The 25465-nt window shown below is 34.1% G+C and overlaps 5 protein-coding genes across 5 annotated transcripts; 2 read left to right on the top strand and 3 right to left on the bottom strand.

Annotated features, from left to right (window-relative positions):
• Window positions 1-339: 339 nt before the first annotated feature.
• On the top strand, window positions 340-24697 carry LOC141401166 (putative gustatory receptor 98a). Its single transcript, XM_073981104.1, has 4 exons — window positions 340-407; window positions 23876-23952; window positions 24006-24164; window positions 24467-24697. Exons 3-4 carry the CDS (start codon window positions 24033-24035, stop codon window positions 24563-24565), a joined length of 231 nt encoding a protein of 76 aa, XP_073837205.1. The 5' UTR covers window positions 340-407; window positions 23876-23952; window positions 24006-24032; the 3' UTR covers window positions 24566-24697.
• Window positions 1090-6147, bottom strand: Claspin (claspin). The gene is made up of 7 exons (XM_073981826.1): window positions 5231-6147; window positions 5082-5161; window positions 4872-5024; window positions 3320-4247; window positions 3120-3233; window positions 2104-3059; window positions 1090-2035 (listed from the first exon to the last, which is right to left on the bottom strand). Exons 1-7 carry the CDS (start codon window positions 5993-5995, stop codon window positions 1276-1278), a joined length of 3756 nt encoding a protein of 1251 aa, XP_073837927.1. The 5' UTR covers window positions 5996-6147; the 3' UTR covers window positions 1090-1275.
• LOC141401164 (uncharacterized) lies at window positions 9378-10312 on the top strand. The gene is made up of 2 exons (XM_073981101.1): window positions 9378-9518; window positions 9588-10312. Exons 1-2 carry the CDS (start codon window positions 9495-9497, stop codon window positions 10215-10217), a joined length of 654 nt encoding a protein of 217 aa, XP_073837202.1. The 5' UTR covers window positions 9378-9494; the 3' UTR covers window positions 10218-10312.
• LOC141401165 (protein DPCD) lies at window positions 10305-11101 on the bottom strand. Its single transcript, XM_073981102.1, has one exon. It carries the CDS (start codon window positions 10972-10974, stop codon window positions 10327-10329), a length of 648 nt encoding a protein of 215 aa, XP_073837203.1. The 5' UTR covers window positions 10975-11101; the 3' UTR covers window positions 10305-10326.
• vito (nucleolar protein viriato) lies at window positions 12827-13810 on the bottom strand. The gene is made up of 2 exons (XM_073982133.1): window positions 13669-13810; window positions 12827-13602 (listed from the first exon to the last, which is right to left on the bottom strand). The coding sequence occupies exons 1-2, from the start codon at window positions 13728-13730 to the stop codon at window positions 12852-12854; spliced, it is 813 nt and encodes a 270-aa protein (XP_073838234.1). The 5' UTR covers window positions 13731-13810; the 3' UTR covers window positions 12827-12851.
• Window positions 24698-25465: the final 768 nt, after the last annotated feature.

Here is a 25465-nt window from a genome sequence, read left to right as displayed (position 1 = left end):
CATGGAGAGAAATTATTGTTCTTTTGCTTTCAATTCTCTTTGGTAAAATAAGCCATGAAGCAATATTTGATAACCGCTATCATCACCAATTTTATGATACATAACTTTGTAGTTAGTCACATCTCTTTCATTGGGAATTACCATTAAGAAACATATCAGTTTGATATTCTATGGAGTAAAAATAAGGTGTTTGCTAGAGAGATATATATGTATGTAAATATTACACTACGGTTACAAGCTCCCAAGGCAAAATGTATCAGTTTGATTTCTATAAACAGATCGAATACTGGCTACACAATTTCGTCAAAATTTATGAATGTAGTGGTTTTTCAGAATTGTGTGGCCTTTGCCGACGAAGTTCTGCCCCGTGAGTTCGGTCTTTCCGCCGTCTCAACTTGAAGGAGAAAGTGAGAAAACTCACGAAGGACACTTGTCAAATATTTAAATCAGGGTCATCCACTTGCTTATGCATTATCATTGAGATTCCATATGGTCCCAACGCTTTGGATGAGTTCGCGTTTCAAATGCCATCCGCAACATATCTCACCATAAATTATGGTGATACCTCCTCGGGAGAAAGGGCTCTTAAATGTTAAAATAGCAGGTGTACGTCTTCGGATCTGTCACTGTCACGCCGTTAAAAGTACCAGTCGTTCAATCATCCTTCATTCCCGGATTCAAGAGTGATTTAAGAATTACCCACAATTAACCTTCGCCTCTTAGGTATTAAGGGTTCCTGTGAGAAGCTCATAAACCTCATTTGCTAGTCCCGTCACAGCTGGAGGGAAATTTGGTCTGTAATATTTGAGCAGAATGTATATAGCTAGCGGTTACAACTGTGATGATGTCCCGGAAAATTCTCTCAGCCACTCTGAGGGAATGGGTATGTGTTAGGTGTTCGTGGTTGATACTTGGTGTAGTTACTTATTGGTAAACTTATCAATTTGATAGTTGCGTCAAGTTGATTTGAATTGTTATTCAGCAGTCTTATGTATACTCTTCTGTCTCAGATAGGTTCCCAAATGAAGTTAATAACTTTGAAAATCAATATCCCTCTGCACTTAACCTTATTTAACAACAATGCATCGCTTTTTTTTTTTTTTGTATAACATAAAAGGGGATTTCTGTACATTTTATTATTAAAAAATCTTCTGGCACAAACAATAAAAAAAAATGATATGCATTCTTGCTTTTAGGACATCAATTAAATATAAAAAATACATATAAATTATCTTACATTTTAACTACGACCAACGTGGACTTCTTCAATTCCATTTACAACAGCTGATCAATAAAACACTTATCACGACGTGGTTCTATTTTAGGTTTCTTCATGAAATTTGTACCATTTTCATTGCTGCTATTTAATAAATCATCGGCCTTACGTTTCATATTTTCATGTTCTTCCTCGGTTAGTGTGGCAAAAACGAAATTTTTCGGTTTAATACTTTTTATTGAAACAGTACCAGCTGTATCATCATCGGTGGCATTGGCCATGGCGGCACTGCCCTTTGTAAGACCTGCCAGCTTATTAAGGGTATCTTTATCACGTACTAGAAACGAGCCACGAACAGTTTTCTTGTTCATAGCTGCAATACCCTTGGAAATTAGGAATGGTGTGGCAGTTTTTGAATCGGCACTCTTTACTGAAGTCTTTTTGGCTGTGATAATTTGTATTTTTTTCGTTGTAACAGTGTTATTTAATATTGTAGTATTCACGGTTGCATTTAACGTTGTATTTGTTATTGTGGTAGATAAGTCTTGAGAATCGGCTTTAAGGCCTTTCTCCTTAAGAAATTGTTCCCTTTCATAGCGTATCTTGCGCCATTGATGTTCGTTTAATTCATCACCACTATCACCAGCATTATTGACATCGCCATTTTCATCTCTCGGGCCATCATCCAAACTGAAGCCACTTTCAGCGTTTTTCCATTTAAATTGCCGTTGGCGTCCAACGCCATCTTTTTCTTCATCCTCAAAAAGCATATCTTGAATTTTGCGAACTTCGCGCAAATCATCATCGAGCATTTTACGCCTAAAAGGAAAAGAAAAGGTAAGTTATTTGGAGTTAAGAAGAAAACATAAATTGCCTTAAATACTTACGCATGTATTTGTTCTAATTCGGAACGTAATTTCTCTCTGTCAAATTCATCTTCATCGCCCAATTCTATGTCATATTTATCCATATTCTTTTCATCTTCATCCGCACTACCCCATTCGGATTCAGAGAGTTCAGCTTCTTTTTCCAAGAAATTTGCTGCTTTTTTGAGACAATCTTTCTTTGTCATTTGTACAACAATTTCATTTTCTTCGGAATCATAATCAACAAATGTGGCAGGTTCATCCTCTTCGAGGCCAGCTTCTTCTTCTTCATTATCCTCCTCATCACTGGCACCATCCTGTGCCGTTTGTTCCTCTTCATCTTCTTCGTCATCAGAGAAACCAAGCTTGGCCGTTTTCTTTTTTAATTTCTTTGTTAGCTTCTTTGTTCTGGGTGCTTTTGTTTTTTCTTCGTCTTCTTCATCGCTTGATAAAATCTTATTGCACTTTGGTTGCGGCTGGGTATTCTCAACGATATTGCTCTCCTTTTCTTGTGTTTGTAGGGTTGGTTCTACTGTCTCCTCAAATGTCCCCGAACATAACTCCATCAATTCTTCATCATCCAATGGTTTACCTTGATTTTGAGTAAGTGGTATTTGTGACATTAAGGCATTGGCGGTTGGTGGATTTTGTGTCATGTCAAATGTTCCCGAACACAGTCCCAATAATTCGTTCTCCTCATCTTCTGCTGGTTTTATGGATGCCTGAGTGTCTAATAATTTTATGGGGGTTTGTGGAGGTTGGGTTTTAAGAAAATCAATATCATCATTATCTTCATCGGAGTCATCAAACTTTTTAATAATGCGATTACGTTTGCTTTTATTGTTGGAATTGGTCTCTGTTAGTTCATCACCATCACTATCGTCATCTTCATCATCATCGTCATTACCCTCTTCCAACTCATCATCTTCTTCTTCTTCTTCCGCATCATTGTCCACAGGATTTTCTTCATCATCAATCTGGGCATAACAAATGTTTATAAACACACACGAAATGTTTTGTTACAAAATTGAACTTACCTCTATTTCATCTTTTACTTCCAATTTTGAATCAGTCTCATCCTCATCATCATTTTCTTCTTCATCGTCCTCCTCGTCTTCTCCAGGTTCCACAGGATTTTCTTCATCGTCAATCTATTGAAAAATGGTTTTATTAGCAAACGCAAAAGTTATGAACATGTACATACATACATATGTATGTATGTATATTTAAATATTACCTCAATAACGTTATCCTTCTTCTTTGGTTTTGATTCGGGCTCATATTCTTCCTGATCCATCTCTTCATCATCGTCCTCCTCTAAACATTTAGCATGTTCGGCTTCATCTTCTTGTTTCTTATGTAATTCTTGCAGTCTTTTATTTTTTATAATTTCTTTGAGATTCTTCTTCAATTCGAAGTAGGCAGCTCGGGGCTTTGGTTCCTTGGTGTTGGGATCTTTTTCATCAGTAAGCGTAACATTGACTTTAGTTATTTCAATTTTCCCATTATCCGTTGATAGGATATTACAGGTTTCATTTGTTTTTGATTTACGTCCTTTGGTATTACACATTAGACGTTGCATAAGATTTTCCACACCTGTAGGTTTACGTTCAACTAAATCCCCAGTCTCTAAATCGATTAACTTATTTGGATCTCCACTTAACGAAGGACTGTCTTTGAGTTTTTTAGTTGCTAATATTTGTTTTATGTTTAATGAATTTCTAGGTGTTTTGGGTAGTGGGGGTTTTTTGACAGGGCTTATTTTGACTGTATTCATATCCAACTTGGGAAGCTCAATAACTTCCGTTATAAGAACTTTAGAGGTGGATGGAGATTCGGTTTGTTCATCTGTGGCAGTAGATTCCTGATGCTTCTGTTGTTCTTCTTCTGCCGCTAAAATCTCAGCCATTTCTTCTTCAGTGAGTTGTAGAGGCTCCTCCATATTTTCTTTTTCTTCTTCGAGTGCATGTTCAGTTATTTGTACTGTTGACTCCTGGATATTGTTGGCATTAGTTTTACTAGAAGAACCATCCTCGATAAGTTCTTTTTCCATTGGCCTATCTAAAACACCATCATTGTCTTTGAATTCCATTTCTTCTTCTTCACTCTCCGATTCGGATTTAAAGAATTCCGTTGCTTCCTTGGCTCTTTCTTCCATTAGTTTACTGTAATATAGTAATAAATAATATTGTTATAAACTGATGATATATTATTAATAAACAGAAAATGAATCAAATTAATCTCTTTCCAAACCTGTCGCCTTTGTAGCTGTTATACCAAAGGATTGTGACATTTCAGTACGAAATCAATGTTAGAAAATGCAGGATTCCTAAAAAGCATTATTTCTACAATCGATTAGATTAACTTCCCCATATGTCCATATTCATTGCAGAGTAGGAACCAGAACATATTGTTTTAAATTCAAAACGCTAAGGTCTGATTGTCAACAGAACAGGAAATCGATTGAGCTGTGGATACCTTAACCAAAACTCTCCTGACATGCTATAAGGACTCGTGTCGAATTACCTACCCAGGGAAAACTCAACAATCACCCAGTGGTTTATTTTCCTTTACAAATACAGAGTACTACATCCATTAATTTAATGCAACTATAGGCACCCTCACATGTAAAGACTAAACAGTGTGCTTGTATTGTGTTACGTCTGTTTATCTTCCCTATGATCATGAGTATAGGAAAGTATGTCTTTGCCCATTGCTGATTTAATCCCTTTGATACAATCGAACCATGGCCTGTAAATATTTTTCTAACAAGTGGGTTATGTACTTACGCATATTGCTCCAATTCTTCTTGTGTCATTTTCAAATTTTTAGAACGCACAGCTTCAACTATTGGACTGCTATTTTGGGCTTCTGGCTTAATAATTGTTCTTCTGTTTAGGAAATCTTGCAGAGTGTGTTTCTTAGGCTTGTGATAGGGTATGCTGTAAAGACAAAGATATTTAGTAATGGACTAGTGACACATTTAAAAAATACTTCACCTTATACTGGCCTCTCGATGCAATCGTTGTTGTTCACTTTGAATGGCTTGCATTTCATCCATAGCCTTCTTGGCAGAAGCCTGATAATAGAAAACAAAATATTGTAAAATAGCTATTTGAGCAGAAGAAGTAGCTTCACACCATCATACCCGAATAGCTTTTTTATTTTTGTCCTTTCGTTTATTGGACGGATCCTCTTCATTATTATTTTCTTCAAAATTACATGCCCTTGCAGAGGCGTCGAGATCCATTTCACTATCATTACCACTGTTAATTGAATTTTCCACCTCAGAGTCGCTGTCTACCAAATTGGATATTTTCTTTTTAGATTTCTTGTCATAATTTTCGCTTTCATCTTCACTTCCTGATTGATTTTTCTTTTTCGATTTTTTCTTAATTTTGGATTCGACAGAATCTTTTACCTTTTTAACCTTTTTATTAGTTTTCTTTTGTGCTTTTTTCTTTTGGTCAGAATTTTCGTTTTCAACTGAATCATGTTCAGACTCTGAATCTACTAATTTTAGGCGATTACGATTGTTGTCAGTTGGTTCCCTTTCTTCAGCTTCACTTTCAGAATCTATAAGGGCTGATATCTTTTTTCTCGCTACAGGTGGTCTGTCCTCCTCATCACTTTCTTCCAGACCATTGGATTTGTTTTCACTATTCTCTATAGGTTGCTGCTCATCATCGCTATCTATTATTCGCTTCGTTCGATTGGAATTTAATTTTTCATTTGGGCTAATTTTCTTAAGAGGACTTCGATACTTTTTAACTCCTGCATCGCCTTCCTCTTCTTCAGAGTCTGATAATAGTAGACTTTGCGCCCCCAATAAGTCTTCTTCCATTGATGTTTCTTTCAGATTTTCATCCTCATCCACTTTTAATGCTTCCATGCTGGTATTCTGTTCATCCATTTTGCTTTCTTGTCTTTGTTTGTGATTTTATTTTGTAATGAAAAAAAATTGACCTTATAAAAATAAATTGACCAACATTTGTTTATCTAGTTCACACAACACACTTGTAATTAGGCGCGAAATAACAACACATCACAGAGGTTCAATATATACTGTAGCTGCGTGCTATGAAAATTAAAAGATTAGTAAAGATGCCATATCAACATAAAAAGGCTGACTTCCGAAACGTCAGTTGCACACAACAAAGCAAAATGGCAGAACACATGAAACCGTGTACACTATTTTCTTTAAATGATTTGTTTTTCTCAGAAAATGCAAAGTTCCATGTCAAAATTTCATTGAAATTACTCTAGTGTGGCACGGGACAAAGCAACCAAGACAAATTGAATTGGTAAGTCCCGGTCCACACTAGCGTAAATTTCTTTAAAAAATTGCATGAAATTAGACATCATATTGAAATTTTATATTTTTGTTTACAAATTTTCAAAAATGAAGTTGACACTAGTATTACGTACAACAACAAATTTATACGCCGGTAAAAATTATTAAGGCCTGGGTACATAAGCTGCCTCGCCTGGTTGCCTTGCTTTCCTACTTCATTTCTGACATAATAATAATAAAATAATAAAGAAGGCCGAGAAAATTTCGGACTGGGTTGCCCTTTTCTTTTTTATTCTTTTATCAGAAGCAAACAAGTCCATATTTACATTAGGCAATTTTCCTTGAGGCAACTGTTAATTTGATGGAGAGGTGAGGCATATGGTAACCCTTTGCCTCTCAACAACCTCTCTCACTTACAAACTGACAATTGCCGCAAGGAAAATTGAATTCTATTATTACAGGAAATATGTACTTGCCCCGAAAATAATGTACCGTTATAGGAGCTCGTGGAGAACCCACGAACAATCCGAGACATGTCCTTAATATTTTGAAATTTTGTGGGGGAGCTATCCAAGGTAGTTGACCGATACCCAGCAAATGTTCAATGCCAAACATGAGTGCAAGTGATTTGGCATATTACCAACTCTTTAGGCTAATAATAGGCTGATATCCAAAATGTCAGTTGCTTTTTAAATGTCTAAAAAATGTAAGAATTACTAATAATTCATGGTTAATTTCAGATGGGGCACATTGAATCACAATTTTCAATTAACCAAATCCAAACATATTATATGCGAAGAAAAGATGAAATCCACGATTCAGAATGAAATTTATCAACATTAATGAATAAACACTGCTAGAAACAAATCAAGAAAGCCGACGGTGATGCAGTATTACGTACAACAACAAATTTATACGCCGGTAACGCAGGTATCATCTTGTTTTAAAAATTATTAAGGCCTGGGTACATAAGCTGCCTCGCCTGGTTTCCTTGCTTTCCTACTTCATTTCTCACATAATAAAAATAAAAGAATAAAGAATGCCGAGCAAATTTCGGACTGGGTTGCCCTTTTCTTTTATATTCTTTTATCAGAAGCAAGCAAGGTAAGCAGGCAAGGCAGCTTATGTACTCAGCCAATCGTGTGTGATGTGTTACAAGGCCATGAAAGGCTTTATCCTTACGATTTTTAGGGCTCGGTGATCAATTTCAAGAAAATTAGGACCGGTTTAGCCGTAATTATCCAGGAGATTCCTCTACCTTCCCTCCCAGTCCTTGGTTTGGCTGGCTTATATGTTTCACGAAATCGATTATTTCTGTATTTTCGTGACTTTTGCAAATTATTTCAACTATATTCGACTAATTAATCAAAAATGAGCAAAAATTTCCGTTGTTTCTGCCCCTTTTTATAATAAAATATAAACAGTTTTCTCTTTTCTAGGATATCGTTTTTCCTTAGCCCTAAATTTTGATAATTTGCTATGAAATGTGATATTATTTCACACAGAAAGAAAGATTCTGTTCGCAATTATTGAAATTTATACTAATATTGCAGAAAAAGTTCGATATTGACCGGTTTTTGCCAAACTATTTAACAAAAGTTACAAAAACCGAATATTTCTGACGCATAGAAAACAGGGTTAACAACTTCTTCTTTGTTATTCTCGCTTATAGGGTTGCCATGGATCCATGTTAGTCCCGGTCCACACTAGCGTGAATTTCATTAAAAAATTTCATGAAATTAGGTGTTCTTAAATCGAATTCCCCACTACAGCAATTTTATGATTTTACTCTACTATGGACGTCGATGTAGAGACGCATAATTTCAAATCAAAATTTCAGTGAAATTCTTGTAGTGTGGCCCGGGACTTTCATACATTTTTTTTATTGCCACAGGACCAACATTTTTTAAGTATTTGGTTTTTTGAATATTGGGTATGGGCTTCTATAATACTGAGGTGTTATTATTGGTGAAATTGAAAACCGAATATTTTTGGCAATCACTGTATGCTTTAAATAAAATCAGTGTGTTTGGACATTATCCCCAAAAATTCTTGGCTGAAGTTCATAGATGCAAAATGGGTTCACTATTTTCACCCTACAGGTGTAACGAAAGGAGAGTTTCAAGGTGCCTTATAGTAAGTTCAGATTTACGAAATCTCGAAATCGCTTGACGTTTTGTGTAGCTAAAAACAACCACATAGGACTGGTTTCGTGATGCCAACCCACAGCAACACTTGAGACGAAACTGCTGTTCTGATAACTCTTCCTTAGCAAGAGGGGCCTACTAGGGATATTTTGAACAAATCTGCTTCGTCATAACCAAAAAACACGACTGAGGTTCCATAATAGAAGTTTAACCATACTCTGCAATTGTCTTATTCCGTATAACACAGTGTATCCAATATATTGAGATTTCATTCATAATGTTCTCCATCAGATCCTTGTCTGCAATGAGATATTTTTAAGTGCATAAATACCCACTTGACCCTAAATAAATATAGCACTGACCTGTATCCGCCTATGCCTGACACACCATTTTACACGGCCTTTTGTTCTCTTACACCATCCTTACAGATTGCTAAACTATTCGAAAGTTGCATCCTGTGGATCTATTTATTCGAAGTTCGCACGTATGGTCATATTACTCGTGAAGTCTATAACTTCAAAAATATGTGTTTAATGTTTGTTTATCAGAAACAAAAAAATATAAATATTAATTGACAATTAACGAAAAGAACAACTTCATAAACATCATATTGTATTTGACACTAGTATTATACTATGTTTACATTTACGAAATCCACTCGATTTCAACTGTCAATTCCTTTGCGTATACGTCAAATGAAAACTCATCTGAAATCGATTCGATTTCATTTGACGTTTGAGCAATGGAATTGACAGTTGGATTTCGTAAATGTAAACAAAGTATAACGGGTGAACCTAATCAGCTGGGACTTGCTTTTACCTGTATTATTGTACCATGGTGCCAGCTGATTTGTATTGTTTTTTCCATGTTATAATTTTTCATCGGTGATTCTGTTTTGACTTTCTCAATCGTATTTCGAGGAACGTTTTAAATTTGTACAACAAAAACATCAGGAAAAAAACTGCGTAATTATGGATTCAGCTCCACTAAACTTGGCAAGTATTAATCTATTGTCTATTAAAGTACATGCAATGTTATTAATAAATTTACTTTTTCCTTTAAAGGCTCACTTCCATGAAAGAAGAGCCGAAAAACTAATAAAACGTCATCAATACGATGAAGCCTACAAAGCCATACAAAACTCCCTGTTTTATGTTGCAGATGCCCAGAAAAATGTTCGAACACCAAAAGCATTGGAAGTATTGGATATAATAAAATGGGATTATGAAAGAAAACTGCAGCAAATATCTATGCGCAAGCAACAATATGAAAGAATGAAACAAAAGGAAATATTACCCCCCGCTTCGCAAAGTGAAAATCTGTCTATTATCAAGCCAGAAATTATAAATGCTCCATCTATTGTGGCACGATCCATTGACAAGACCATTAAGGAATTCAATGAAAAATATGGAAGTGCTTCATTGATGTTAAATATGCAAGGACTTACATTGGATGCATTGCAGAGTAATGAAAACCTAGATCCCAATAGTGAGGGTGGCTCAAAGGTCAACGTGAAAAAAGAAGAAAACAAAAAGGAATCAACAGATGAAGTTGGAAAAAGACGTATAAGTATATTAGATGAGCATATGATGCAAGCCGATGAGGAGTTACCTTCATTGGCACCCTTGGAATTGCCATCCTTTGATTACTCGGTTTTTATATCCTCCGGATTGGTAGAAAATTTTCAAAAGTAATTTAAGCCTGTGATTTTTTTAATATAAGAAATATGATCTCCATGGTTACCCTGTATTAGATGTAGTTCCACAATAAAAAAAATAGTATTTATGTATTTATTTCGATATTTTATTTTTGTAATAAGCCTTGTAAAAGTTCCTCCATATCGGTTTCAGTTTCAACATCCTTGAGCAATAGTAAAACCTGAGCTTCCATTTCGCACAGTATTTCTGGCTTCTTATAGGTTATTATTAGTGTATTATATTGGTGATGTACCATTATATTATCCTGGGACGGTGAAACTCCACAACGATCCAAATCGGGAACCGGTATAACTTTGTAGTATTTCTTATTTGTAGTTCTTACGATAATGGCATGTTTTTCGGCATCCGCTTGAACACTGTAGACCTCTATAGGATATGGAAGATTTCGTATTCTCCATTCGATATTTTTCTTCGTTATTCGTTTGCTTAGAATTGGTTCGGTATTAGACACTTTTACCACGAAACTTCCATCCGCATTACGAATATCATCTTTTTCCGCCCCAGCTCCCAACTGACGAGAATCTTCACCCAACTCAACTTCCCATTCAGGTTCGCCCATTAGTTGTTTGCATTTACGCCAAGCTCTTTTCTGTACAACACCCGTCTCCATGCTGTATTCTTCGGCCATTTGATTTCCATCAGGAAATTTATAGAAAACTTTACGACTTCTGCCGCTTAGCATGGAATTTTTCTCGGCACTTTTGAGGTAATTTAGCCAATTTTCGTATGACATTTTTAATAAATTTGAGGAATTGCCCTTTTTGATTTGTGATTGTTTCTAATTTGAAATTTTTATCCTGGCCTCATGTACTACTCTTCGGTTTGTTTACTTGAGTTGTTATAGATACAGGTGAATGTATTTGTTTGTAGCAACAAGAACTTGATATCAGCTGTAACATTTGACTTAATCACAATCAAAGCGTTGGGCGTCTACGTCAAAAGAAAACAAAAACCGGTTCTATGTACCGGATTGGCCCGAAGAAACATATTCTAGGCCAGGGACCACCGTCTCCTCAGCAATTACTTTTTCGTGTTCGAAAAAAGGTATATACTTACAGTTTGTCAACTAATGTATTGCAAAAACCAAAATTGTAACAAATTGCATATTACAGTAATTTCTGGTCATCAGAAATGATGTGAATTATTCCTAATTATTCTCTATCCAATAAATTAATACACTTTTTTCTGCCATATCTGCTATAAACAACGATTTTACTCATTTTTGAAGGTGTTCGAATATGACTTGAAGTATACCCATTTCATTTTGATGTATTGAAATTTTGGTTCATCATGTGCATAAAATTCAGATCTGTAAAAAGTGACTGTCGTTAAGAGTGAAACATACCGTGTAGAACCCCTTAGTTATTTTGAGGGAATTTAGTTTTGAGCAATTACAAATAATAAAAAAAATGATTCGAGTTACAAATGGAATAATTCGAATTACAAATAGAATATTTCGAATTACAAATGGAATAATCCGAATTACAAGTGGAATAATTCAAATTACAAATGTATGTATTGTATAGCTCTTGGCCCTATGGCATGGTAGAACAAATATAAGGTAAAGTTAATACTACAACAAATACAACTCGAACAACAACCACAAAGGAATTTGTTTTTGTTTGTAACGTTACTGCCAGTTGTATTTGCAAACAAAACAAGGAAATGTCTTTAAATTATTGGAATTTAAAAAACTAATAATTTTTCACATTTGGTTCAATATTTTGAAAACATGAATGAAAATTCGTTATATTTTCAATTTTTATGTTTCAACATCATTCCACTAAATGCATAAATTCTCGCAGAAAGTAGAATTCTTGCAGAAAAGTTTGGGGTCGCTGGAAATTCATAGAAAAATGTTTTAGAAATCAAAGAAGCACATGTTTATTAGGGCTTTATTTTTTTTAAATTTTAACAAAATACCTCACAAGCAAACGTTGTATCGCCTCTACAAGCGGGGATTTACTGCGCGGCTTATCGTTCGAACTTGGAGGAGGTTACATATCATTGATATATAGAAGTCTTTCTGGGAAATGTTTTTTTCCGAATGATATATTTTTTTTCTCAAAAAATATATGTCCCTAATGTACATCGAAATAGAAATAAATGTATAAAATGTCATATGAAATTTGACACTAACGTTACAACCCAGTTCAGTCAGCTGTGTATTGCTGCTACCTTTTCTTATTCTACCATGGCCCTATGGGCTAGGTTACTGTGATTGTCAAATAAATTAAAAAAAAAAATTAAATTAAAAAAATTAAATTGGAGTAGCTATGACGTAATGAAGAATTTAAAAAAAGAATTAAAGAATATAATTGTAACCAAAATAATTAGATCTCCAATTTCTAGATTTAAGATGAATTATATATATGAAATTGTTTTTAGAGTAGCTATGATATTTAGGTGGATTCTTTGTAATTATATAAATTGGCCTCAAAATTGGCTTCAATTGCAAAGCAAATAAATAAAATAAAAAAATAAAAAATAAAAATGAAATGTTACGAATAACAAATAAAATTCTCGAATTACAATTAAAATAATTTGAATTACATCTGTAAACTGTGTAGAAAAACACTTCCTTTCATTTACAATAATTTTTATTTATTCTTATGAACTATTCTTTTTTCTTATTTGTCTTCTATTGAGCAACCTTCCCTTGCTGTAAGGATTCTTTTGGAATTTCTTCTTTTTCCTCAGGTGGGCTGGTAGGCTTTTCAATGTATTGTTTCTATCCTTTCTAGCCTTCTTTTGATTGGCTTTTTTGTCAATTTGCTGTTTCATTTTGAACGCCTTTGTTTTCTTAAGTTTCTTCATTGTCTTCACCTTTTTGAAATGATCCAATTCTTTTTTGGTTTTCAATTCTAATTTTTCTTTATCAGTTTTTGGTCGTTTACTTTTGCTTTTACCACTTTCATCCTCATCATCACTGCCGTCGTCGTCATTTTCCTCCGCATCACGATGCAATTTGCGCTTTTTAGCATTAATATCAAAATCCATTCCAGGTATACAGTTTGGACTTTTGGTATCTTCATCTTCCTCCTCTGATTGTGGATTTTGGTCACTTTCCTCTGATTCCTCACCACGATTGACACCCAACATATTGCGCTGTGCAGCTAAATCGCCGGTCGATAATTCCACAATTTTGACTTTCACATCATCATCTTCGTATTCATCTTCATTGCGTTTATCGGCTTCGGTAAGTTCCTTCAATGGTTCAAACGACTTTTTCATGTGTTTAATACCATCTTTAATTTCCAATCGAATTCTTCGCCGTTCTTCCTTCAAATTACGCTCCAATTCCTCCTGTGCACGTTTACGTCGCTCATTTTTGCGTTTACGAAAGCCAGTTAAAAACTCCCTTTAATATAGAAAACAAACACATTAGTGGACTTCTTTGTGGATTGATATGAATGACTTGATTTACTTTCTTTTTTGTGGATCGAAAACAATTTCTAGTTTCTTTTTGGGATTCTTTTTTCTTGCCATTACAAAGTAAATATGTTTATTTTTTTAATTTTAGGAATAAGTATGTTTATTTATGTTTTTGTAGCGTAGCACATGTTAACCTGTCAAAAATGTTAGTGTTAACAATATCTCTGTTTTTTTTTTAATGTAGTTGGCAACGTTATCTTCAATGCACGTATTAGTAGCTGTGTTCGTTTCTTTTTCTAGTAATAAATAATAAATTTAATGAGGGTATAATGCGGGAAAATCTTGCAAACACCGTATCCGTATTTTTTAGTTTCAAACTATGTTTACATTTACGAAATCCACTCGATTTCAACTGTCAATTCCTTTGCGTATACGACAAATGAAAACTCAACTGAAATCGATTCGATTTCATTAGACGTTTGAGCAATGGAATTGACAGTTGAAATCCAGTGGATTTCGTAAATGTAAACATAGTATCAGTTTATTTATTAATCAGGTTTATCAGACCTGCTACAAAAACAAATTAAATCTACATAATTAAATGACATAATTATTAGAGATTTTCGCCGCGTTCATATCCTTTCTGACGTACATTGTATATGCAATGGAATTAGGAATTTAAATCTCCAGGATTTAATAAATCTAGTACATACCAAATAATCGCACTATTGTAGTACAATTGTAGTCTACTGCATACTTTTCATTGTATCCTCTCATAAACTGTGCTAGCTTTATTCTTCGCTGGAGTCTCGTTTTCATCTTAGAGTTCGATATTCACAAATTGCGCGGAATCAGGAAAAAGGGTCACGCTCAGACGCCATGCAAGTATGGCTTCAAAGGTTGAAATGTAGGAATAAGGCCCTGGTCGGCAGTCATTGGGGGTGCAGATAAAGAAACCACATATAACACGATATGTCGGTCTGTGGTAATGGCTATATCACATCATATCCTTTTTCTTATGTACATATGTATGTTGTCACTTTGGGTATACAAGACGACGCTTCTTCCCCACATGACATCAATCAACGGATTTATTCAGCGCAATCATGAATAAAAATTCCGTGAGGAATTTGTTCCCTTTCCCCAGTTTCACAATTTTTTATTTCCATATTTTTGTCCAAAAAGGGAATATTTTTGTCGATTTGGCGAGAATATTCCATAATTAAGTGATTCTAGTAGTTTTAAACGTTTTTAAATATTGATTTTAAAAACAATTTCACAATTTCAAACAATTTCAAAAATTCCGAGGGAAATATTCATGATTGCCCTTATTTATTTCCTTCATAATTTTTTTCATTCGACAGTTTTCTCCTTTATAAAGCGGACCATACGCTATTAAATTTTGATGTCAACATTTGTAGTAGTATGTGTAATTTTTTCCAGATATGAGAACGTGTGTGTGAATTTCATGGATTGAGGAAAATCAAAATAGTTTTGATTTTCAAAATGAAACCAAGTCAATCCGATGAATATAGTTCATTTTCAAAATTGTCAAAAAACAATTTTGAAAAACAGAACATTGTAGCTTTGTTCCAGTACTTTTTTAACGGCAAAGGTAGTAAAAGAGCAAACTGTCAAAATTGCTCTCAGAGCAGATATATTTCCAAAAAGCATGGGAACGAAAAACCTTTGAAAAATGTTTAAATGTGTGATATAAAAAATGGCAGACGCCATGCCAAAACATAACATAAGGATTTGTTTTATTTTAATTGTTTAACATGAAAGACACTTCAAATTAACTATAGGAACCAACACCGATTTTACGCATTCCTCTGATCACTTATACAGCTGTATGTAGTACGAAATTTTAAGATTAAATTCTCTCCAGGCAAGAGATAGAAATTTAGTGTTAAATCATCAATGGCCTCAGTAACGACTAATCTGCTGCAAAACCCAATTTTTGCAAACGGCATTCTGCTGGTCAAGCTTTTCCGTTTTTTGTTTAAAATAAAAAACAATATTTTTATGAAAACCTGCGTTTCTTTGCTAAATGTATGATGATGTTCATCAGATTTATAAAATGCAATTAGATTGTAAAACAACATATAAAGTATTTAAAGAAAATTTTAAATACATTTAACTTGATAATGACACATTTGGCTCTATAGCGAACACCATCTTTCGTTTCCTTGCAAACAGACATTCCAGTCGGCACGTGATGGAACAACGATAGGTTCTTCTAAAATTCCTGAATTTACATCACCATCTTGCATACGTCAAAGACCTTACGAGATCTAAAAATGTTGTAGCTCTCTAGGAAGCGTCTACTCAGGAGATCTCTCTAGGCCATTAGAAGCGACATTTCTACTGAAAGATAAGAATGAATCTGGACAACATGACGGGTCTTGCTGTTGCGAAAGCAAATGAATTCAGATACACATTTTCCTAAAATATCCAAACCTCGATATTAATGTATGCTAGTTTTAGACCCGGCTTGTAGATGCTGCAGTTGTGGAAGATTTCGTATTACAAAGCATTCGCTACAAACTTTCTAAAATTGAAAAAACATGATTGAATTGATTCGTTAAATTAAAAAAAAAACTGTTAATTAATGTCAAATTCCTGCGAATTTTAATACGCAACACCGCGGATTGTTGTTATCACTGCATCTGTATTTGTCTTGAAATGTTATTTCATTGTTAAATACAGAATTTGATTATTTTGCAGTCAAATTATTTCTTCAATTATTATTTTTTTTTCCTTTCAACAAATGTCAAATATATTGTTTGACGAATTTAGAACTTTGTCTTGTGCCAGACTATGAAAATTTTCATGAAAATGTTTTCAGCTTATGGGTAAGAAGGGAGAAAGGGAGCTCCTTCACCTCCCCTCTCTCCTAAAAGCTAAAATATTTTCATGTGTTATTTTCAGTGTCTGACACAAGAGTTTCTACACACCAAAATTTGTGTAGTAGAAAATAGTAGAAGAGAAAGCCATTTTTGTTTAAAGGGAATAGAAAATTTTGCCAATTTTTGTAGGACGGGAACTCATTTCATCAAAAAAATTTTAAAAATAGTACTAAATAGTACTATTTTGCAGGTTCTGGAACATATCTTGTGTTTGTTAAGAAATAAAAACATTTTAAGTTCATTCATATTTAGAGGAATATTTGAAGATTTCGGTTGCAGATTGAATGCTTTGCTACATGGTAGAATAAGAAAAGGTAGCAGCAATACACAGCTGACTGAACTGGGTTGTAACGTTAGTGTCAAATTTCATATGACATTTTATACATTTATTTCTATTTCGATGTACATTAGGGACATATATTTTTTGAGAAAAAAAAATATATCATTCGGAAAAAAACATTTCCCAGAAAGACTTCTTCATATCAATGATATGTAACCTCCTCCAAGTTCGAACGATAAGCCGCGCAGTAAATCCCCGCATGTAGAGGCGATACAACGTTTGTTAATATGTGAGGTATTTTGTTAAAATTTAAAAAAATAAAGCCCTAATAAACATGTGCTTCTTTGATTTCTAAAACAAAACATTGAAACAGCTTCTCCTTTTTCTATGAATTTCCAGCGACCCCAAACTTTTCTGCAAGAATTCTACTTTCTGCGAGAATTTATGCATTTAGTGGAATGATGTGGAAACAAAAAAATTGAAAATTTAACGAATTTTCATTCATGTTTTTCAAAATATTCAACCAAATATGAAAAATTATTAGTTTTTTAAATTCCAATAATTTATAGGCATTCCCTTGTTTTGTTTACAAATACAAATGGCAGTAACGTTACAAACAAAAACAAATTCCTTTGTGGTTGTTGTTCGAGTTGTATTTGTTGTAGTATTAACTTTACCTTATATTTGTTCTACCATTGCTTTGCTACCCACTAAACAATTTTTGCCGAAATCGTACCGAATTCGGACGAAATCTCTGCACAAGTTTCCATTTCTGATGCCGTCTTCGCATGCAAAACATGTCCGTTTTTGTGTGAAGCGGTTCGCAGAATTCGGAACAATTTGTCGAGGGAAATTCGATAATCGCATTCGAGTTTCCACAAAAATTAGTTTCCAATTCTGAAGAAATTTCGTAAAAAAATCTGAAGTAAATTGTGATTTTCGTAACAATCTCGGACAAAACTCTGAAGAAGTATTCGAAAATGTGCAGAAAAAGGAATACATTTCGGAGATGCGTTTCGAGATTCTGGAAAGTTTCGGAACTTATTCTAAAAACTTTGCTATGTTCTATCCGAAAGTCGGAAACTATTCTGATGTTTCATTAGATGTTCCAAATATATTCGCCCAAAATTCTTAATCTTTATTCGGATTTGATTCGAATTTCTTGCAATTTAAATAGGAACTTCTTTATTTAAGCTATATACCTATGTTCATAATTACAATGTGGATTTATTATATTATTCACCGCTGCTGCCCGCAAAAATCGCAAAATTATAGTCGCAGTCCTTCCTGATAAAGTTTTCGAATGCTTTTATTTTATTTTTCTAAAATATAATTAAAAATATTGATTATTCCATTATGTGTTTGCAAACATACAATTTTAATTTGCGATTTAAATCACAAAATAACTTGTTCCGCTACGTCTTTGTCAATTAACAGTTGCTAAATAAATAAAAAAAAACCACAGCATGCAAACAAAACAAAAACTCTACCTTGTGTTTGTAGTTCTTAAAATAATCTCTCTGGGAATTTACTAGCGAGAAAGAGAAACGAATCAAAATTTCCCATCAGAGAATGTGCAGAATATTGGCAGATTTTCGAAAACAAGCACAAGAAAATGTGCAGAGATTCATTAAAAAAAATGGCTGATAATATCGACGCCTCCAAACAATAGTATGCTAAGTCGACTTAGCATGTTTTCAAGTTCTTTACATTTTTATATTTAACGTCCTTTAACTTAAATTCTGTCAAATTTTGGTAAAAATCGGACAATCCGAACAGAAGTTATAAACAAATATTTACTTAGCATAGTACTGAAGGTCAAAGCAATTTCCAAACTTTTGGAGCTTGTCCTGCAAAACTCACTGTTCAGAATTAGCAAACTATTATTTGGAGGTGTCGAACGTCCTTTAACTTAAATTCTGTCAAATTTTGGTAATGATCGGTCAATCCGAACAGAAGTTATAAACAAATATTGACTTAGCATAGTACTGAAGTTCAAAATAATTTCCACACTTTGAGAGCTTCTCCTGCAAAACTCACTTTTTAGACTTAGCATACTATTATTTGGAGGTGTCGATATGATCAACTTCTGAAGGAAATTTTGAGAAATCGGAATATTTTCTGATCATACATTGGAAAAACTCTTAAAAAAATGTAACATCAGAGCGCTCGGCAACAATTGTTTAGTGGGTACACACTTATCAAGCTCACACCTACAGAAGGAGCTCATCGGCTAGACAAGCCAGTTTAATAGTGTATGGGCCGCTTAAAAGTTTTCATTTTTCATTTTAAAAAAATTAATTAGAGTATCGCACTACTGGCCGAAGAAGAATAGACACCCAGGGTACCTATTCTCTAACTTTTTAACAACTTTACTCATTGTTTATTTTGCAACAATTTCATATGTTTGTTTTGTAGTTGTTACAAAAACAAAAGAAATTTTAACAACTTTTCAATCGATAAAAGTTACAAAATAGGCCTACTGGTTTTCTTAGTAAAGCTATAGAAGATGCTTGATATTGAAATACAAAATAGGGTATTGATATTGAAGATGTTACGATTGAAGACCATGTAGTCTCAAAACGATGTTTCCGATCATATTATTTCCTACATGGCAAATTGTGACGACTTTGATGAATCAAAGTGGCAAAAAGAAATGAAAATCACTTCTTATTTCAATTCTAAAGAAAAATTCAATTTATGTTTATTCATATACTCACTTTTCTTTATTACTCATGTATGTAAGTGAAATTAACCATTTTGCCTTGGTTTCTCTATAACGAATTTTCTCTATAACGTGGTAATTCTTCGGTACTCAAGTGCTACGTTATAGAGAAGTTCGATTGTTCTAACAATAATTATATGCCTTTTAAGAGAAATGTAGATTTTGTCAAAATAGTTAAGCCAGAGACTGTATGTCCCTGCTTGGCGTATTAGTAGGTTTTATATAATGAGTAATTGTTGTGGCGTTATCATTGTAGCCATTAATGTGAAGACAATAATTCAAATTTGAAATTTGTGTGAAAGGCTGGAACATATCACGGTGCTCTTGAACCAACTTTAAATGAAAGGAGCTTACTCCGTGAAAGTTTTTGCGGATTCTGAAACTTCAATGTTCATAGATGACAAAAATGGTAAAACCTATGAAAATATCATAAAGGTCAATCTTGTAGAACATTTTTACTGCTACAATATTTTTCTTAGTTCCATTGTGATAGGAATTGCGGTTTCCAAGCAAAATCGTGAAAAATTAAAAAAAACCTTAAAAATGTGAACTTTGACCGCGATTTATTTAAAAAGCGCTCCGGGGATTTGTTTTTTTTTTTTTTATACCCTCGGCCATAATATGGAGGGTATATTAAGTTTGTCATTCCGTTTGTAACTCATCGAAATAATCATTTGCGACCGTATAAAGTATATATATTCTTGATCAGCGTAAAATTCTAAGTCGATTTAGCCCTGTCCGTCCGTCCGTCGGTTGTAATCACGATATCTTCCGAATGAGTTGAGCTACACGGCTGAAATTTCGTACACATGAGTTTTTGGTCTGAACTTAGATCAAGTTCGAAGATGGGCTATATCGGTTCACGATTTGGTATAGTCCCCATATAACGTTACCGCCCGATTTCAGATATTTTGACGTTTATAGCCACATTTTCAGACTGAATTAGCTATAATTTGACATTTAGGGTTCCCAATGAGCAAGAAACTTCTCCACCAAAAATGTGGACATAGGTCCACGTTTTCTTATAGCCCCCATATATCGGTACCGCCCGATTTCCGGTATTTTGACGTTTTTAGCTACATGTTCTGGCCGAATTAGCTATAGTTTGGCATTTAGGGTTCTTCGTGATCAAGAAAGTTCTCCACCAAAAGTTAAGCTGGGTACACATTAGTTGTGTCTTTTTACTTTTTCAGTAATAATTATTCAGTAACTTCTTTTCAGAGAGATTTTGCTCCTTGATACGAAAATAGAGAAAAAAGTAAAAAGACAGCATTTAGTAAACTTTAGCAAGATAACAGTTGATAACCAAAACAAAAACATCGGCGCCAATGCATGAACGAAAAAATAACTCCAAAGCAATGAAAAAGTTCTTCAATTTTAAGCAAAATAAATAAAAATGATAAATATATTTATAAAATAATCAATAAATAAAATAGAATCGCAATATTTATAGTATTTTTCCACAAAAATAATATAAACATTGAGCAGCTGACCATTACCAGATGATTAAAAAGCAGCTGATCGAACTTGCTAAATGTTGCTGGGAAAAATTCTTTCAGCAACTTTTAGCAATTTCTCAGCAAACAACTGTCAAAATTGTTCTCTCTCTTCGCTCTCTTTTACTGAACTTTTGTGTAAAAAGACAGCATTTAGTAACATTTCGTAATAATTATTACAATTATCACGTAAAAAGACACAGCTATTGTCAGCTTTGAATGTCGATATTTCGCAATTATCGATAATTGTCAAACCGCCCAGCAACCACAAAACATTTTGCGGTTGCATGATGAATGACAAAAATGAACGGCCACACTAGCAAGCAACAGCAAAGCTGTCATTCAACACTGGCAATGTGTACCCAGCTTTATGGTCATAGCTCCACGCTTTGGTACAGCCCCCATACGACGGTACCGTCGATTTCCCGTATTTTGAAGTTTTTAGGTACATGTTCTGGCCGATTTGGCTATAATTTGGCACTAAGGGTTTCTAGTGGTCACGTGACTTCTCCAGCTAAAATTATGTGCATAGGTACTTTCATAACAGAAAGATAACTAATAATTCCATATTAGCTCAGAGTATTTTATGGTGGAGGGTATAAAAAGTTCGGCTCGGCCGAACTTAACGCTTTTTTTATTTTTCTCATCTATGAACATTAGGGTTATGACTTTTTGAAATTTTTTGAATAAATGAACTTTTGCCTATTAATGCCTAAAATAAAGTTAAATCAATTTTTTTATAAAAAAGGTTCCGCACAAAACACATTGATTTTTTTTTTTTTTTTTTTTTTTGAAAACATACTATGAAGCGAAAAAAATTTTTCAGATTAATATCGGCTTACAGCGACTTCAAAAAAGTTCCCAAATTCTGAAAAATAAAAACTTTAAAAACTTATTGTGCGCAAGCTTTTTTGATCGAATTATTTTATTATTAAGATTTTATATAATCTTAGGTAAAAACTCATCAAAATATCATACAGGGATACGAGGTTGTAAACAATTCATAACCCTAATGAATATTGTAGTTTCAGAAAGGAGCTTTAAGACTTCTTGAGAAAATTACTGATGGGTGTGAGGCAGAATAGAACTCATAGGCGCCGAAGAGTCTGTGTCTAGTGTTGTTTAACATTGGACAATGACATATTAGGTGCTCAATGGTTTCCGCGTCTTCCTCATCCTCGCACAGCCTACAGTAATCGGCACCACTATCCCACAGACATGTTCTGGATCTTACATTGTAGTGCCCATCATGACCCCTACAGCAATTCTGACCTCAGCCTTGTTAAGGAGTAATAAGGAAGAAGTTCTACGACTCGATATAACCGGCCTGATAAGCCTCGAGTACCTACAACCGGGCTCGTTCTGTCATTTGTGAGCAGTTAGATCTGTATAGAAGTGGTCGCGTTTATTGGTGAAGTGACACAGTTTCCTCAATTTCAATATTGGGAGCCTGCGATCCTGCCAGCTCATCGCAATTTCATTTTCAACAATGTCACGGTGTCCCCGTATCCAGCAGGCTTACATTGAGCTCTTCGTAGAAGAGTCGGGCTCCTGTGCCTCTTTCATTTTGGATCCATCTATACAGATGACCAAGTTTTGTGGAAATGGTCTTTCATGAGTCCAGTTACTCCTATTTCGAATTAAGATCTTAGCCGTTTTGAAATTCAGTATTGGTGAGAGGTAATAAAGCGAGTCTATAAACGCCACTCACTCGGCGGAGACATGTTCCATGTGGTTTATATGTCCAATCGATCGACTCGGACGATTTCCTTATAGCGGCCAACGTTCATTTAATGTTGGTTCAAGAGCACCGTGCTAAGTATGTATGTATGTGCATATATATAGCCATGATAGAAGCACACAGCAACTTCTTACCGTTTTTACACACTTTTATAGTCTTTATTGAAATGTTCGGAACAAATATCGCAACATCACTCTACAAGAAAACGTTGTGGCCATTACGCATATTAATGTATATTTGTGCTGCACTACCATACCAATTCAATGAACTTCGCAATTCGAATGGTTTAACTTGCATCACAATATGTTGGAGATTATTACATCAACTTGTGGTTGCATTGATTGTCACTACCCTCTCTATGTTGCGTTTCAAACGTTTTCAAGATGTTTTATACAAACAATCGGATATATTCTCCTCGGGTCTGGACTTTCTAGGTTATGTGATACTAATACTTATGCATTTAATTGTCTATTGGGAAAATACATGGAAGGCATATTATTATGTTGGTATATTTCACAATTTTGATACAATATTACGAAAATTCCGGGTAAACTTAAAATTTCAATTCAATACAAATCGTTTACGCTTGTTTCTCGTGTTATTATACAGTTTGCTGATGTTAAATATCATTGTAACATTTCTTGCAATATATTTACGTTACATAAAATCGTTGAATGCAATTCGTTTGCTCTTAGCCCAATACAGTGAAATAATTTTAAAACTAAAGTTAATCGAATATGCATTATTTGTTGTTATTATTATGACAATTCAAATGCACTTGAAGGCGTTTGCAGTGCATTACATGAAACATATATTGCCTGGGCTTAAGTTAATGCCAGAAGGTGGGGATGAACAAGAGGAAGTTTTACAAGCTATTGGAATACTACAGGATATACACAATTTGTTAATTTCTAATGTGAATCACATTGAAAACTATTTCGCCTGGAGTCTACCTATGATGATATTAAAAATGTTCACGGAAACTATTATAACTTCTTATTGGATATATTTTAGTGTGGATTTTAACATAAATATTTATTTTCAAATTAGTAAGAATTCCTCCATTTACGAATGAGGCCAATAAATTGAAATATTTAATTTTTTTCAGATGGTTATTGCATAATTGTATTTCAAATTATCATATTATTTGTCATATGTTATTTATGCTCAAAATGTGAAACACTGGTGAGTTAAATATCCATGTTAAAATCAAAAGATTAGCAAAACTTGTTTTCTAGGACACCCAACTCTCTAATATTTTCCACATGGCTAAATTTGAACGTCACAATCCGTTTTTAAACGCCTTACTTAAGGAAATATCTTTGCAATTATATCATCAAAAAATTGCTTTCACCGCTGGCGGATTTGTTGATGTGAATCTGAAACTGTTTGGAAAGGTATGTAGTATATTGTATATATAAATTAGAGCTCATAAAGGCTGACTTCCAAAACGTCAATTGCTTTGTAAATTTCTTAAGCATATCGCAGTGATTAATGCGAAGTATTGTAATCCAAAATGTCATTGGTGCTCATTTGAAACGTAGGATACACACAAAATAAGCATCGGGTAGATTTTGCAACGGTGTGCATTTTAAAATACCTTTGCAATGCACGAGCAAGAACTGAAACAACGCAGTTTTATGACCGTTCGGAAGTCAGCCAAACTGTGTTTCATTTACTTATATCACAAAAACTTAAGGCCTGGGTACATAAGCTGCCTCGCCTGCTTCCCTGCTTCATTTCTGAGCCATCCAGAACAAATATTGCAACGAGAATATGTGGAATACAGAAGAGGTAAAGGTTAAACAGTTTCGGATATCACCCCACTTTGGAACTCCCTGTTTCAGTCTAATTCCACATACGACTGACGTCCACACATGTAATTGATCAATTCCACGGCAGCGGGTTCTTTGTATCGGATTGTCCCGAAACGAAATGCTTTTCGGCCAGCGGCTGACTTCAAATGTGTTATGTTAACTTTACAACTACGGGTTTCAAAACGTCAAAAATAAATACTTTTAACGCAGACAAAAAGCAAACTACATGTCATTTTTATTGCATTTTCAAGGAACAATGTATAAATGTGCAACTGAAATATTTTAACGAAGTTTAAACAACACAAAGCAAATGACGATACGGAAGTCATACGGTCTGTACGATAACCCAAAAATTTGTACAAATTCGTACAAATTTTTACTGAATGCTGTTCGATAACAAAATTATCCAGCAAAAGAGAGCGAGTTTGGAGAGTTTTGTGTATGAGAAATTTCAAATTTTTGCTGGGAAAATTTGTCCCGCAAAAATTTGCAAGTCTGATTAGCTGAGTTTTAATCACTTATTCAATAGGTGTGTACGATAACTTTCCCAGCAAAAATTACTCAGTCAATTCCAGCAACCTCTCTCAGTGAATTTTACTCTCTCAAGCAAGAAAATTTGCAGAAAGTTATCGAACAACAATTTGTAAAAACTTGCAAGGAATCAACTGTTTTGAAAAAGAAGAAGAAAAGTTTTTGCATCAATTTGATGTTCTTGTTTTCCATGATTTTTTATATTTTTCAGCTTTTGATGTATAATTTTTTGATATTTCAATGTTTATTTTTGTTTTCGCCAAACAAGAATAAAAAATAAAACAAAACAAATGTTTTCAAATCAGCTGATCAGACTTGCAAATTTTTGCGGGACAAATTTTCCCAGCAAA

Source organism: Musca autumnalis, unplaced genomic scaffold (genome assembly GCF_047663935.1).
Source record: "Musca autumnalis isolate F117 unplaced genomic scaffold, ASM4766393v1 scaffold_4, whole genome shotgun sequence".
Classification (NCBI taxonomy): Eukaryota; Metazoa; Arthropoda; class Insecta; order Diptera; family Muscidae; genus Musca; species Musca autumnalis.
The sequence above is the reverse complement of the archived record's forward strand: the minus strand, read 5'-3'. Positions and strand labels throughout refer to the sequence as shown.